The sequence below is a fragment of the Esox lucius genome, chromosome 7 (assembly GCF_011004845.1).
Source record: "Esox lucius isolate fEsoLuc1 chromosome 7, fEsoLuc1.pri, whole genome shotgun sequence".
NCBI classification, from domain to species: Eukaryota; Metazoa; Chordata; class Actinopteri; order Esociformes; family Esocidae; genus Esox; species Esox lucius.
The window spans coordinates 15,009,263-15,025,803 of NC_047575.1; the positions used below are offsets into that span (position 1 = coordinate 15,009,263).

Below are 16,541 nucleotides of genomic sequence, written 5' to 3' on the forward strand. Positions count from 1 at the left end.
AACAAACATTAGCAACGAAAATATATCTACTTTAATACTCAAGCAATAGCGGGAAACCTGTTTCGAAGACTTGTAGTTTTGGAATTAGCTCCTTGCAACTCTGTTACATCGAGAAACAAGCGTCCCAGTGTCGCTGTCCATCATCTTGGTGCTGAAAATTAGCAAACGAAAATTCACCAGAATTGGAAAGATGTGAACCTAATAATTTAACTATTCTACACTGCAATGATTTCTGAAACTGAACATCTTGCCTACATGCCCTAGACTTTACATTGATAATATTCAGTAGCCCACAAGTTTATTGTGTGTGTATTTTGTCCGCGGAAGCCAAAGGCTATGTTTTAATATCTAAATAATATGGAATATTGAACATGTCAATACTCCGTGCACTCGTGTCACAAAATTTGTTGTCGTATATTTAGAGCCGTGGTCGCAAGTCTGATGGTGAAATCTGTAATAACGTTTTGCTAGCTTGTACATTTAGGTACGTGCTTGCAGGCAATATTTGACAAGCTTGTACAATTACGTTTGAACACATTTTACAAACTCGCAATTCTGTAACCAAACATTTGTATAAATTCAACTCGAACATCAAGCATAATTGTATTTTCATATTTATAATAAGAAACTTTTCTGCGACAGAAGTTTCAATACTACTACACAAAATGACTACACAAATTGTTGAAATGACAGGCTACTTTGACCCAGACAGTGTAGAATCTAAACCTATGAATGACTATGTCTTGAATCCAATAATATATTAGGCCTATAGCTGTGTGGGGAGACAATAGTGTAGATTACAATATGAGGGAAATACTGTCCTTATTAACAATCTTTCCAGTTTCTGACTCACCTTTACAGATCAATAAAAGTATTTAAACCCAAATATATGCACACGCAGTGTTTTGGTGACTGGGAAGGACTGTATATTTTAGCTGGTCTTTAAAAGGTTGTGGCCATCAAGGGGGCATCGATCAGAATGCAGACAAGATGTTCCTTTTAGATGATTTATTAGAATAAATGTTTCAGTGGGTATTAGTGTGTGGTTCTAAAACAGTGATACAGACGGAAATCAGTAAATGAAAGCTATATAAATGCCAAATAGCTATTACATGCCTAGCAGGTATATAATAAACAAACAAATGAGTTCAACTCAGGGTTTTGTGTATCACGACGGTAGATCAGTTGTTACCGGGTTCAAACGCTGTGGTAACTTACGCTGAACACCTAACCTGGTCGGGAGCAGGTTATGTTGGAGATTTGAGATCAGCCGGTGTAAAAGCACCGCATACAGACCAATCAATACTCAATTGATAACGGCGTCACCGTTCTTAGGAGATCAGGTAAAGCTCGGTGCGCAGAGAGAGAAGTGGGCCCAGAAAAGTTTCAAACATTTAGAGAGCGATAACCCCATTAACATTTCCTGATGGGTATTTTTATGAAAGTTATAGATTTTCAGCGTAGGGAATTGCGTGTAGGCTGTTTGTCGGCTGGTTGAGCCGTGTGTTGCCAATGCGCACATCGGTCTGAATTATGTTTTTATATTTTTTATTTGCTCTCACGATCGCTAACCACTGCCGGGGTTGCAACTGATAATATAATAGGCTAAAGCAACGACAGTTTATGGAAAGCACAAGCATAATTATGGTCAGATCTTGTGCCTGACTGATGGGAAAGTGATATTGATAAGCGTTGTAATTTACGCATCTACAGCATCTGCTATTTTTTTTTGCCAGCTTTCCTTTCTGTTTTAGGAAGCAGCGACTATTGCGGTTTGCCTGTAAAACGGTGTCTGTATTCTTCATATTAATGTAGAGTTATAGTTTGATCTTCTAATATAAAATATGCGGCTCTGGTAGATGTTTTGCGATTGGTCATGCTGTGCAAACACCGCCTCTTATGTGAACGTGCGCGCCGCTGGATTGGGAAACCCTGGGTTGACTAAACTAGTTGTTAGCCACGGTCGTGACACAGCTTATGTGGGACCGCGGTTGTTAGGGTTAGTGAAGCCGGGTAACTGAAAGAAATCCAGGGTATGTTGATCTTGATTCGTAGTACAGGCCTCTGGTCTCCCTTGTTAAAGAGATATTTGATTTCAATGGGACTTGGTTGAAGAAAGATAAATTATGTCTTCTGTTCTGTTCCATGTGTTAGTTTGATTAGTATCTCTTTTTCATTCATTCAGGACGAGTCTGATGGGCCAGAGCTTAATGGTGTTGCAGTGGGCCTCCTTACTGTCATTAGTGACCATGACACAAGTCCAGTTCACTACCACCCTGTGAGAATCTCTGTTGTTGTTGAAAGTGATGCCGTGGTCAGCCTCCCCGGACTTGGCGATGCCTTCCTGGTAATCGTTGGACTGATATATGCACTACACCTCAGCTATCCCAAAGCACTGACAAACAGTTTTGAATTCACTCACTCAGATTTTACTAGGTCTAGATAGTGGTAAACTGTCACCCAGGTTGCAGACCCTCAAGAATGACTTGATGTAGAAACTCATCTGAAAGAAGGCTAAAGCATTATAAAAGGCTAGTTGAAAGAAAGTTATGTCCTTTTGTCTAAATAATGCCTCAAAAAGATACTGCACTACTTTGCAGGTGTTCAGCCAATAGGCCCAAACTACACAATATGCCTTTGTTCTCATTAATATGATGCAAAAGTAACACTAATTTTTTGTATGTTTTAATGTTTTTCTCAACCATTGTGGCCTGCGCAGGATGACCCTCATTTAACTGTGCTTTTGATACTGGTTAATGTATTACATTTACATTTTAGAGTTTTAAGTGGAAATGTTATTACAGTAAAAAAAAAAATCCAAATGCCCTGTTGTCTTACTCAGGAATTAGCCAGGAAGCCAAAAGCACAGTGTTTTTTCATTTATAGCTGTAATGAAAGAATTTCATTTTGGTATTATTTGATATTATTTATTATTGTTTTTGATTGCTCTGATTATTTTCCTGACTATCTGATTAGTTGTCTTGTCAATATCAGAAATGTGTGATAAATACCTATTTCCTAGGGCCTTAAGTGACCAGGAACACATTTGGAAGGCTAGAATCAGAATTTTGAGTTTGTTCATATAACATATTTTGTTATTATTATTAAATTACAATTTATTTTAATTTATAAATGTTTATTTATTTTTCTATTTCATTTTAGTGTGCTAAAAGCGAGCAGGCAAGAAAATACTGTTCAAAAAGAGACCTGCCCTAGACTTTTAAATTGCTCTAAAACTACAAAGGTGCAGCAAGGTTTGAGATGTCATCTGCATTCACTGAGTTTGAAAAAATATCAATTACATTGTTTTCTTAGTCACACTACCTGGGAACAAACTGATTTAAAAATTGTTTTGTTGATAGCAAGGAAAAAACTCAATTATGGTAGCACAGCTGAAAACTTGTGATGATTAAAGAAGCAATAAAACTGGCCTTATTTAGACTAGTAGTGTATCTGGAGCATACACAACAAAGAACTTTCTTCTGAAACTCAATATTGTTCTATTATTGTTCTGAGAAATGATGACTATTCCATGTGAGAAACTGCCAAGAAACTGAAGATCTCATACAATGCTGTGTACTGCTCCCTTCACAGAACAGCACAAATAGGATCTAACCAGAATATAAAGAGGAGTGGGAGGCCTCGGTGCACCACAGAGCAAGAGGAGAAATACATTAGAGTATCTACTTTGAGAAACACAGGTCCTCAACTGTCAGCTTCATTAAATGTACCCGCAAAACACAAGTGTCATTGTCCTTATTGAAGGCTGGCGTTCTAGGCAGAGATGCTAAGAAAATGTCAAATCTCTGACTGGCGAATCAAAAAAAAAAGATTAAAAGAACACAGACACTGATCAGAGGAAGATTGGAAAAATGTTTTATGAACAAATTTAAGTTTGAGGTGTTTAGATCACAAAGAAGAACAATCGTGAGACACAGACCAAATTAAAAGATACTGGAGGAGTGCTTGACGACATCTGGAGGCAATGTGATGGTCTGGGGGTGCTTTGGTGGTGGTGTGCGAGATTTATACAGGGTTAAAGGGATCATGAAGGAAGGCTATCACTCCATTCTGCAATGCCATGCCATACCCTGTGGATGGTGCTTGGTTGGAGCCAGTGTCCTCTTCCAATAAGACAATGACCCAAAGCTCAGCTCCAAATAATGGAAGCACTATTAAGGGAAGAAGTAATCAGCTGGTATTCTGTCTATAATGGAGTGGTCAGCACAATCCCCAGATCTCAACCATGTTTGCAGTTAGGTCCAGAAATAATTGGACACTGACACAAGTTTTGTGATTCTGGCTGTATACCAAAATATATTAAAGTTACAGTTAAATTAATTAAAATTAATTAAATTGCTGTCTCTAAACTTTAATTTGAAGGTATTCACATCCAAATTGGAGGAGGGGTTTGGGAATTACAGCTTTTTAATATGTAGCCCACTCTTTTTCAAGGGAACAAAAGTAATTGGACAATTGACTCAAAAGCTGTTTCATGAACAGGTGTGGGCTATTCCTTCATTATGTCATCATCAATTAAGCAAGTGAAAGGTCAGGAGTTGATTACAGGTGTGGCATTCACATTTGAAAGCTGTTGCTGTGAACCCACAACATGCGGTCAAAGTGAAACAGGCCATCCTTAGGCTGCAAAAAACATCCACCAGAGAGATAGCAGGAACATTAGGAGTGGCCAAAACAACAGTTTAGTATATATTGAGAAAAAAAGAACGTACTGGTGAGCTCTGCAACACAAAAAGGCCTGGAGGTGCATAGAACACAACAGTGGTGGATGATCATATGAATCCTTTCTATGGTAAAGAAAAATCCCGTCACAACATCAAGCCTAGTGAAGAACACTCTCCAGGAGGAAGGAATATCATTATCAAAGTCTACCATAAAGACTTCACGACTGCAAATACAGAGGGTTCACCACAAGGTGCAAACCATTCATAAGCCTTAAGAATAAAGACAGGCCAGATTTGACTTTGCCAAAAAACATCTAAAAAAGCCAGCCCAGTTCTGGAACAACATACTTTGGACAGGTGAAACTAAGATCAACCTGTACCAGAATGATGGGAAGAAAAAAGAATGCCGAAGCATACCACATCATCTCTAAAACATGGTGGACACATGGTGATGGCATGGCCATGCATGGCATCCAATGGCACTGGGTCTCTAGAGTTTATTGATGATGTGACAGAAGACAGAAGCAGACGGATTAATTCTAAAGTGTGTAGGGATATATTGTCTGCTTGTCTGCCAAATACAGTGAAGTTCATTGAATGGTGCTTAACTTTACAGATGGACAATGACCCAAAACATACTGCGAAAGCAACCCATGAGTTTTTTAAGGCAAAGAAGTGGAATATTATGCAATAGCCAAGTCTATCACCTGATCTCAACCTGATCAAGCTAGTTTTTCACTTGCTGAAGACAGAACTTAAGACAGAAAGACCCACAAACAAACAACAACTGACCACAGCTGCAGTAAAGGCCTGGCAAATCATCACAAAGGAAGAAACCCAACATTTCATGATGTCCATAATAATACATTTATTTATTTTTTATAGCGCTTTTCTTGGACTCAAAGTAATAATAATACATTTTATTTTCATAGCGCTTTTCTTGGAATCAAAGTAATAATAATACATTTTATTTTTATAGCGCTTTTCTTGGACTCAAAGTAATAATAATACATTTTATTTTTATAGCGCTTTTCTTGGACTCAAAGTAATAATAATACATTTTATTTTTATAGTGTTCCAGACATCCAGCAGTCATTGAGTCTTTCAGAAATAAAGATGGGGAGGGGTTCACCACTCTGTGAAAGACTGCGCTGGCAAACAGTGCAACAATTTAAGAATAATGTTCCTCAATGTAAAACTGCAAAGAGCTTGGGGATCTCATCATCCACAGTACATAATATCATTAAAAGATTCAGGGAATATAGAAAAATCTCTGTCCACATGAGACAAGGCCAAAAACCAATATTGGATGACCGTGAGTTCCGGGCCCTCGGACAGCACTGCATAAAAACAGACACTTGTTCTGTTGTTGACATCACTGCATGGTCTCAGGAACACTTCCAAAAACCATTGTCTGTGAACACAGTACATCACAGCATCCACAAATGCAAGTTAAAATATACCATTCAAAGAAGAAACAAGAAACAAGATCCAGAAATGCTGTTGCCTTCTCTGGGCCCAAGCTCATTTAAGATGGACTGAGGCAAAGTGGAAAACTGTGCTGGGATCTGATGAAAAAAAAAACAACATTTGAAATTATTATTGAGAATCATGGACACTGCCTCCTCCTGACTAAAGGGACCCTCCAGCTTCTTATCAGCACACAGCTCAAAACCCAGAATCTGTGATGGTATGGTGGTGCATTAGTACACATGGTATGGGTGACAAAAATATACAGGTTTTGGAGCAAAATATGCTGCCACCCAGACAGCGTCTATTTCAGGGAAAGACTTGCTTATATCAGGAACACAATGCCAAAGCACATGCAGGTATTGCAACAGCATGGCTCAGTAATAAAAGAGTTTGGGGGCTGCCTGCAGTCCAGACATGTCACCCATTGAAAACATTTGGCGCATTATGAAACGAAAAATACAACAAAGGAGACCCCGAACTGTTGAGTAACTGAAATCCTTTATCAACTAAGAATGGGAAAGCATTTAACTTTCAAAACTACAGCAATTGGTCTCCTCAGTTCCCAAACGCTTAAGCTACGTGCACACAGCCACCTAGCCCCACTCGCAAATTGTTCAATCTCTGGCAAGCTGTCGCTGAGCCTTCCCTAGCGTGCACAATGCCTGCTCGGGCTGGGCGTATGTTCCTCATTAATGCCAGCAACAACCAGTCAACCGGTATAAGGGAAACATCAGTCTATGGAAATATTAATAGGTAGGCCTATTTAGTATATGCGTGACTCCACTACTAAAAACGTATTACGACGATACCAATTTTCAAATAGCAATTTACTTCGTTTTATGTAATGCATATATCACTCACCCTTGATCCCAACTACCTCTCAAACCTTCCATGCATCCATTTTTAGAATTATATTTCTGTATGAAGCCAGAGAAGCTTCATAAATAATGGGGAAACCCGACACCGCAAGTTTCCTGTATTTATATTTTTAGCTAGCGAGTGATGTTTTACCGAGCAAGTAGGAAAGATTAGAAGTCAATTAGAAGTCCCCAAACTCTATACACTGTCCGCTTGCTGGAAATTAGAATAACATTTAACATTTCTCAACGCTTGACTGTCACAGTCGCTGGAAAATATTGTCTCCGTGAATAACTCGGCCCACTGTCGCAGTGAGTAGATGGCTTTTATGTGAAATGATTGGGACCGTGCCTTTCTGTAGCACTGGCAAGCAGACACTGTGCACATTACAGAGTATTGGTAACAGACTATTGTTAAAAGAAGAGATGATGCAACAGTGGTAAACATGCCCCTGTCTAAACTTTTTTGAAACGTCTGGCTGGCATCAAATTGCTGAAACAAATCAGTGCTTTTGCCCACTTACACGTTGCAAAACAGTATAGGGAGAACACGATGTCTGTGTGTAAAAGGTGATACAACAATTTAGATACAAAACTGAAACTCATACCACCAGGCTTGGACATAGCATACTATACACCGACAATGATTCACATAGGTGTACTGCTTATGTTCATTTCAAATTACAATAGGAGCATGTTCCAATTGTAAACATGTATGTTGCTTTAAAATGTCCTGAAATAGATCCATATTTATGTGTGATCTATCCCAAAACAGTAAAATGTTTAGCCTGTTAATTATTACTAGACAAAGCCATAACATCGAAACCATTCACTAACCTTATGAAAAAAGGTGAGTGTGTATAAAACCCAACAGTGATCTCAGTGAAATAAGTCTGACGTGGTAAATGCATTATTTTATGATGAAAATCAAACCTGCAAAAAGATGTCTTAACTCACCTCAGTATCAGTTGTGTCTGGAAGAGTAATTATATTTTCTTGTAAATACTCAATTTGGCTCTTCTTCAGTGTGAAATCAGCGGGCATCGTGCTGTCATTGTAAGATCTGACAAACTTAAAGTCACTGGTACGTGAACCGGTTGTCATGTAAGCGTCATAATTGTAAGAACTACGCAGAGTTCCAGTTCCATCCACATCTGCATAGTTGGGAGGGAAATACGCGCTGGGAATGGCGACTGCTCCATCAAACAACATTCTAGGCTTTGTCCGACGACAGAATTTCACGGCCAAGATGAGAATAATGAATGTCAGGAAAAAGGTGGACACTGAGACCAGTGCAATTATCAAATAGGAAGTTAGTTTGGAACTCTCCTCATGAGAAATGTCTTTCAGTTCTGGAACTTCAGCCAAGTTGTCTGATATGAGTAAATATACATCACAGGTTGCAGAGAGAGAGGGCTGTCCGTTATCTTTCACTGATATAACAAGGTTCTGCTTCATACTGTCAGATTCAGTAATGTCCCGCTGTGCCCTGATCTCTCCACTGTGGAGACCAATAGTGAAAAGTCCTGGATCAGTCGATTTTACAATCTGATATGAAAGCCACGCGTTCTGTCCGGAGTCAGCATCCACAGCTATCACCTTGGAAACCAGGGAACCCGCCAGAGCAGCTTTGGGGACCATCTCAGTCATCAAGGAGTTTCCTGCTGGAGCAGGATATAATATCTGGGGAGAGTTATCATTCTCATCTGTTATGAAGACACTCACAGTCACATTACTGCTGAGTGGAGGTGAACCATTGTCTCTGGCTACAAGGTGGACTTTGAAGCTCCTAAACTGCTCATAATCAAATGCTCTCACAGCATGGATAACCCCTGTGTCTCCGTTAATGGATAAAAAGGAGGACACCGGAACACCGTTGACCTCACTGGGCAATAGAGAATAGACCACTGTGCCGTTCTGTCTCCAGTCTGGGTCTCTGGCAGTAACTGAACACATAGAGGAGCCTGGCTTGTTATTTTCAGTCACATAGGCACTGTAGGATTGTTCTTCAAACACAGGTGGGTTGTCATTCACGTCTGACACAGATAAATGAATGGTCTTGGAGGAGGATAAGGGTGGAGACCCCTCGTCAGTGGCAGTGATAGTTATGTTATAATCTGATATTATCTCTCGGTCTAGTTCACTAGTTGTTACCAGAGAATAATAGTTTTTGATTGAGGGGTTTAGTTTAAAAGGAACGTTTTGTTGAATGGAGCAGCGGACCTGTCGGTTTCCCTCAGAGTCTTTATCCTGGACATTAATGATGCCCACCTCTGTACCAGGTAACACGTTCTCGGGGATAACATTGGTCAGAGATTTTAGAAATATAAAGGGGGCATTGTCATTGACGTCTGTAATCTCGATGATAACGTTGGCAAAGGACGTGAGTCCTAAACTATCTTTGGCTTGGATGCTTAATTCATAAATTGACTCTTTTTCGAAATCCAAAACTCCAGAAATGTTTATGTCACCAGTTTTGGAATTAAGGGAAAACAGTTTATACACTTCATCTGAAATGGAACCAAATCCATAAGTCACCACTCCATTTAGGCCCTCGTCCGCATCTGTTGCCGTAACAGTAACAACTAATGCACCTAATGGAGAATTCTCCGGCACACTGACCTTATATACGTTCTGAGTAAACACTGGTTTATTATCGTTGGCATCTAGAACAGTGACGTGTATAACTACAGTACCAGATTTCTGTGGAGTTCCACCATCAACCGCTGTAAGTAACACTGTCACCTCCTGTTGTTGTTCTCGATCTAACTCCTTTTCCAACACTAACTCGCCATACTTCCCCCCACCAGGATTGGTATGTACAGCCACAACGAAATGATCATTTCTTTGTAGTGTGTAGCTATGAACAGCGTTCAGTCCTATATCGGCATCATGAGCCTGATTAACTGCAAAACGAGCACCTTTGACGGCAGATTCACTGATCTCAAATTTAACAATCTCTTCCGAGAATTGTGGAACATTATCATTAATATCTTGTATCTGCAATATTATATTATGTAGTTCTAAAGGATTCTCTAGAACCATTTCGTATTTTAGAGTGCATGAAATCTTCCTACCGCAAAGCTGTTCCCTGTCTATTATTTCCGAGATGAACAAATCACCAGTATTCCGATTGATTTCACAATAGCGCTTGCTGCTACTGTCCACATCTAAGCGAGCATTCCGATACAAAAGTCGTTTTGTATCTAGACCCAGATCTTTGGCAATATTTCCGATGACGGATCCGAGTTTCATCTCCTCAGGGACAGAATAGGTTACATCTCCATAGCTGGTGCACAGCAGCAAAAGAAAGAAAGCCAGGTGGAACATCAAGCCAGTGAAAAATAATCCCCATTGTTCCATTTTCAGTTAATAAAACGTATTCCCTATGCAATGGTATGATAAAACACAATGCTATCCAATCAAAAAAGGCAAAAACCCTATTGAAGTGGATCCACTAGTGTATAATGTAACAAGCAATTTCTTTACCCTCCTTTCCATGAGAACTCCTCCCCGTTAGTGGCACATGAAATAGGAGAACCACGTCAAAGCTATTGCGGGTAAATAGCGACACTCCGTGTAGTTTTATAAAACTGCAGAAAACATGTTTACATGTAAAAGCAATGAACTGGAAAGGATGTCACACATGCAAAACAAATATGCATTTCTAAAGATAGAAAAAGATAGAAAAATCTCCTTGCATGTCAACAAATGCTGACAGTGTTTTTTTTAGGGGCGGGGGTCTTATACGCAATTATTGCTGTTCCAGGTGAAACTCGGATCTTTAACTTAATAAAGGTTTTCACATTATCTATCTAGGCTAACAACTTTTAGACATAGGCTACTAAAAAACGACAAAAAGCAAACGTAACTTGCTGAATAAAAAGTAAAAAGAACAACCTTTACACATGTCGTCATGACACAAAAACGTGCATTATAAAGCAATGTATTTATTGAAATATATATTTGGCCTGTGTCTTGTTGTCGTTCTTGCTAAATCAGAATTTTTTTAATGGAATAAATAAGTCCTCAGCATATTATTAATGAAATGTCATGCATTCACAATGAATGGAAGCCATTTTAATGTCGCTAAATAGTCAAAACGTTTTAAAAAATATATAAAACGTGCAAGAAAGGGAGGTGGGTTATATGCCCTGGCGGCTAGGAAACCCACGCACCCGTTGAGAGCCCAGGAGTTTCGACTGCCAGGTAAAGAAAACCGGGAAGTAGACATAACAGATCTTCTTCCCCCTTTCAGGCGAAAATGGGGGTAGTCTCAAAATCCCTGAATCTGGCAAACATTTCCTTTGCGTATTTTGCGTGGATTACACCATTAAACCGCTTTCAAAATAGCGTATAATTGCCTTTTGATAGATTGCGGTAGACATTAGGGAAGAAATGGCAAAGCAGGGCTCAAAAGCGCAGCAACAGTGTTGTCTTAACAAACTCACAAAAAACTAAAATATTACGCAGTTATTTAGACAAGCCAGAGAAAAAGCTATCATCAGCACCTCTACAAACGAAACACTGCTGCCGGCGGTAGCTGGCAGCACCATGTCTTCACCAGCAGCCAGATGTAGCAGTCAGATGTAACTACCATAGTTGGATAGGAGGATTTTGGAATGAGAGGTTCTCAGTGTGTATTTTCTTCCGTGATGCTTTCAGATGTCATCAAAATACATCTGAAAGCGCATCATCACAAAATAAACGCGCAGGCTAATTCCGTGCTGCGGTGCCTGGAGACCTGGGTAGCCCTAATTAGTTTACTATCACAAGTTTTTTGAATATTTGGTTCTCCCCTCGTTCTTACATTTCAAACTGATATTTTCATCCGTGTCAATTAAACTGCTCGAACAATAACGTGTGTGCATTACACATTTTCCTCAGGCTAATTACATTTCGGGAAATGTCACGCTTCCATAACGTGGCCAACGCTGCGTCTACAATTGTAATTAATAGGCCTACTTGTAGGCAATATCAACAATGTATGTGAAATAGTATGATATGTTCCATTGGTCTTATTTGATATAGCGGTGTGTTTTGGCTACTATAGGTAATGAGACAATAACTGTGATTTGACTAAAATATGACTAAACCATAAGGGCATTTTGTTGACCATAAATGCTCTTTGTTTTCGTCATTTTGACAATAACTAGACGGAATCATTATTCAAATGATATAAATGTGACTAAAACGAGACAAAATCAAAACAAAATAAACATTGCGCGACATCACTGCCTGCGTACAGGCTGTTCTTGGTGTTGAACAATGATCAATAGGCCACTGGTTACGTTAAGAAGTAAACACAAATGGATCAGAAAGCAAATGACAAATACATAGGCATTTAACTTCAGTTAGGCTTATCAGTTTTCCATAAAGCCAAACCTGCGAAATTTCTCCTGAGATTTGCCCAAAGTGTTGAAAGTGATTGTATTTTTTACGGAGGGTGTCTTGATTCCTCTTCAGAGTAATATCAGCGGGCATCGGGCCGTCATTGTATAATCTGACAAACTTAAAGTCGCTGGTACGTGAACCAGAGAACGGCGTAATCTTATATAACATTTTTATCCATGTGATTAAACGTAAATTAAGTTCGGGTGAAGTCGTGTGGTAAAGTCCAGTTCTATATAAACAAATAAAAGCTTGAAGCCAGTGAAAGAAAAATCGAATCTCGAATACCTTGTGTCCTCCCTGCCAAAGACTCCAAAGGGTGGAGAGAAATACTTCAAATATATCGCTGGTATATAGCGACACTCAGTGAAAATTCCCTAAAAATTCAATCGAATGGTAGACTACTTATAAAATGAATAATAGACTAATAAATTACCACTTTAAACTGTGTCTAAAAAGTGTTTTCCAACGTAAAAACTGTGAGGTGTAAGCGCCCAGATGCATAATTTATAGCCTACATTATTGAAACATCTCACACCATCTCACCTATAATCGTTGCTTTTTTGCAGAGGTCAGAATGACTAACCTAATAGAGAACAAGATGCTGTCCGGGGTGCTGAACCCTAAATACGTGTGTTGCAAGTTGCAGATTTACTGTGAAATAGGACGAATATACACGTTTTCATACGTTTAGTTATGTGGCACTGAATCAAATTACTGTGAAACCATATAGACGTGTAAAGTGTCAACAAGAGAATATTTGTCTATAGCCAGGATTTACTGAATTCTGTTGCAATAAGGCTACACGGTTCAAACATAAATTATACAAACAAGTGAGGTATAAGCGTAAAGTTAGTCTACAAAGACTTATAAGACAAGCAAAATGAAACATTCGTAGCCTAATCACTAACGGATACATTTCTTTCTTCCGTTTTTACAATGGGAGGGCTGTGAAATCTCACCTCTGACTCCGACAATGAGTTAAACGTGTTTTCGCCAATTTGTTCGTTTTGATTCCTCTTCAGAGTAAGATCAGTAGGGAGTGTGCCGTCATTGTAAGATCCGACGAACTTAAAGTCACTGGTACGTGAACCGGTTGTCATGTAAGCGTCATAATTGTAAGAACTACGCAGAGTTCCAGTTCCATCCACATCTGCATAGTTGGGAGGGAAGTACGCGCTGGGAATGGCGACTGCTCCATCAAACAACATTCTAGGCTTTGTCCTACGACAGAACTTCACGGCCAGGATGAGAATAATGAAAGTCAGGAAAAAGGTGGAGACGGAGACCAGTGCAATGATCAAATAGGAAGTTAGTTTGGAACCCTCCTCATGAGAAATGTCTTTCAGTTCTGGAACTTCAGCCAAGTTGTCTGATATGAGTAAATATACATCACAGGTTGTAGAGAGAGAGGGCTGTCCGTTATCTTTCACTGATATAACAAGGTTCTGCTTCATACTGTCAGATTCAGTAATGTCCCGCTGTGCCCTGATCTCTCCACTGTGGAGACCAATAGCGAAAAGTCCCGGATCAGTCGATTTTACAATCTGATATGAAAGCCACGCGTTCTGTCCAGAGTCAGCATCCACAGCTATCACCTTGGAAACAAGGGAACCTGCCAGAACAGCTTTGGGGACCATTTCAGTCATCAAGGAGTTTCCTGCTGGAGCAGGATATAATATCTGGGGAGAGTTATCATTCTCATCTGTTATGAAGACACTCACAGTCACGTTACTGCTGAGTGGAGGTGAACCATTGTCTCTGGCTACAACGTGGACTTTGAAGCTCCTAAACTGCTCATAATCAAATGCTCTCACAGCATGGATAACCCCTGTGTCTCCGTTAATGGATAAAAAGGAGGACACCGGAACACCGTTGACCTCACTGGGCAATAGAGAATAGACCACTGTGCCGTTCTGTCTCCAGTCTGGGTCTCTGGCAGTAACTGAACACATAGAGGAGCCTGGCTTGTTATTTTCAGTCACATAGGCACTGTAGGATTGTTCTTCAAACACAGGTGGGTTGTCATTCACGTCTGACACAGATAAATGAATGGTCTTGGAGGAGGATAAGGGTGGAGACCCCTCGTCAGTGGCAGTGATAGTTATGTTATAATCTGATATTATCTCTCGGTCTAGTTCACTAGTTGTTACCAGAGAATAATAGTTTTTGATTGAGGGGTTTAGTTTAAAAGGAACATTTTGTTGAATGGAGCAGCGGACCTGTCTGTTTCCCTCAGAGTCTTTATCTTGGACATTAATGATGCCCACCTCTGTGCCAGGTAACACGTTCTCTGTGATGGGATCGTTAAAAGATTTGATCGATATCACCGGTGCATTGTCATTTACGTCAGTAATATATATCATTACTTTTGCATTGCCAGCTAAACCAGACCCATCTTTTGCCTGGACACGCACCTCATATTCTTTATATTCCTCATAATCGATTAGACCCTGCACTTTAATCTCTCCAGTCGTTTTGTCTATTGAAAGCAATTTAGTTGCTTTATCAGAAATACGACTGAACTCATATGTCACGGCTCCATTTGCTCCTTCGTCTAAATCACTAGCACTAACTGCAACTACAACAGTCCCTTTAGGAGAGTTTTCTGGTAAACTTACTTTATACACGTTCTGACTAAACACTGGTTTATTATCGTTAGCATCTAGAACAGTGACGTGTATTACTACAGTACCAGATCTCTGTGGAGTTCCACCATCAAACGCCGTAAGTAACAATGTCACCTCTTGTTGTTGTTCTCTATCTAACTCCTTTTCTAACACCAACTCTCCGTATTTACCTCCGTCTGGGCTTGTTTGAATGTCCAAAATAAAATAGTCATTCCTCTCCAGTGAATAACTTTGAACAGCATTTAATCCTATGTCAGAATCATGAGGCTCATCCAAGGGATATCGTGCGCCTTTATCAGCAGATTCATTAATTTCTAGATCAATACGTGCATTAGGAAAACGTGGTGGGTTGTCATTTATGTCTTGTATTTGTACATTAACACGATGTAATTCCAAAGGGTTCTCCAACACAAGCTCATATTTTAAGGTACAGGAAACTCTTGGTCCACACAGCTCCTCTCGGTCTATTGTTTCAGCCACAATTAAATCTCCGGTATCCAGATTAATGTCACAGTAACGTTGTTCACTACCATCCATATCCAAACGAGCTTTACGGATTGAAATTCGGTTAAAATTTAAATCCAAATCTTTGAACAGATTCCCAATAATATATCCGCGTTTTATTTCCTCTGGAATAGAATAGCTCACGTCTCCATTGCTGGTGCCCATAAGCCAAAGACAAAAAGCCGCGCTGAAAAGAAATCCTTTGTACCCCATTCTGGATGCATAAAATCAAGTGTCAGGTGTTAATACGATTTCAATACTAGTGGATATAATTCTGAAATGTAATACTACAATATCCACCTCTCATGGATTATCCAAGGTAATGTTATCCGATTGCTCTTCGGTGATTGTGAAAGAGAACCCTAGTCATTCGTCGAGATATTTTACAGCGGGGAAAGGCCTACGTCTAATTCTCCTCATGGTGAACAGCGACATCCTGAGCTCTTAGATGAAACAGCAATTATAATACACTCAAGTGTTGAACCTAGGCTCGCGAGGTCATTCCTCCAGATATCATCATGCCTCGAATAGACAATAAGAAGTGGCTACCCTAAAGCCCTACGTCTATTTTAATGTTGCACTCCTTCTCTGTAGGATGAACGTTGCATATGTAGATGAAAAATTCAATATTTATATTATTTTCTTACTCATATCATGACTTTATTGCATGCAAAAGGAATACAGAAGAAAAAATATTAGCAACGCTTATTTCCGCGGATAAACTATAGAAAAAAAATACAATTCATTTTCCTATCTATTTTTTATTTTATTTTAATTTCAATATGAGGTACCTTGATTAAATTACCGCTGTCAAAAACCCGTTTTTTAATGTGTACCTAACGTACTTCACGAAATATAATCAGGGCATATAATGAGGATATTAAACAACCACGTTATTAGCAGTTTCCTGATGTTGTCCAATGGACTTGCACACAGTTAAAAAGCTACTGCATTACTCTACCAGGACGAAAACGCATGGAAATGTTTGCACTTACTACTGT

General features: G+C 39.5%; 1 protein-coding gene across 1 annotated transcript; it reads right to left on the reverse strand.

The window, feature by feature from the left end:
- Positions 1 to 2,173: 2,173 nt before the first annotated feature.
- LOC117594747 (protocadherin gamma-A11-like) lies at positions 2,174 to 15,877 on the reverse strand. The gene is made up of 3 exons (XM_034293451.1): positions 14,677 to 15,877; positions 8,450 to 9,286; positions 2,174 to 2,344 (listed from the first exon to the last, which is right to left on the reverse strand). Exons 1-3 carry the CDS (start codon positions 15,751 to 15,753, stop codon positions 2,174 to 2,176), a joined length of 2,085 nt encoding a protein of 694 aa, XP_034149342.1. The 5' UTR covers positions 15,754 to 15,877.
- Between the last annotated feature and the right edge of the window lie 664 nt (positions 15,878 to 16,541).

Bases quoted from the DNA above. Each gene is read 5' to 3' on its own strand.
- LOC117594747 (XM_034293451.1), bottom strand. From the start codon at position 15,753: ATGGGGTACAAAGGATTTCTTTTCAGCGCGGCTTTTTGTCTTTGGCTT. The intron at 9,287-14,676 runs GTGGGCATCATT...CCTGGTACAGAG, and splicing joins ACGTGTTACCTGGCACAGAG to GTGGGCATCATTAATGTCCA. The intron at 2,345-8,449 runs GTGAAAGATAAC...AACGATTACCAG, and splicing joins AGCAGAACCTTGTTATATCA to GAAGGCATCGCCAAGTCCGG.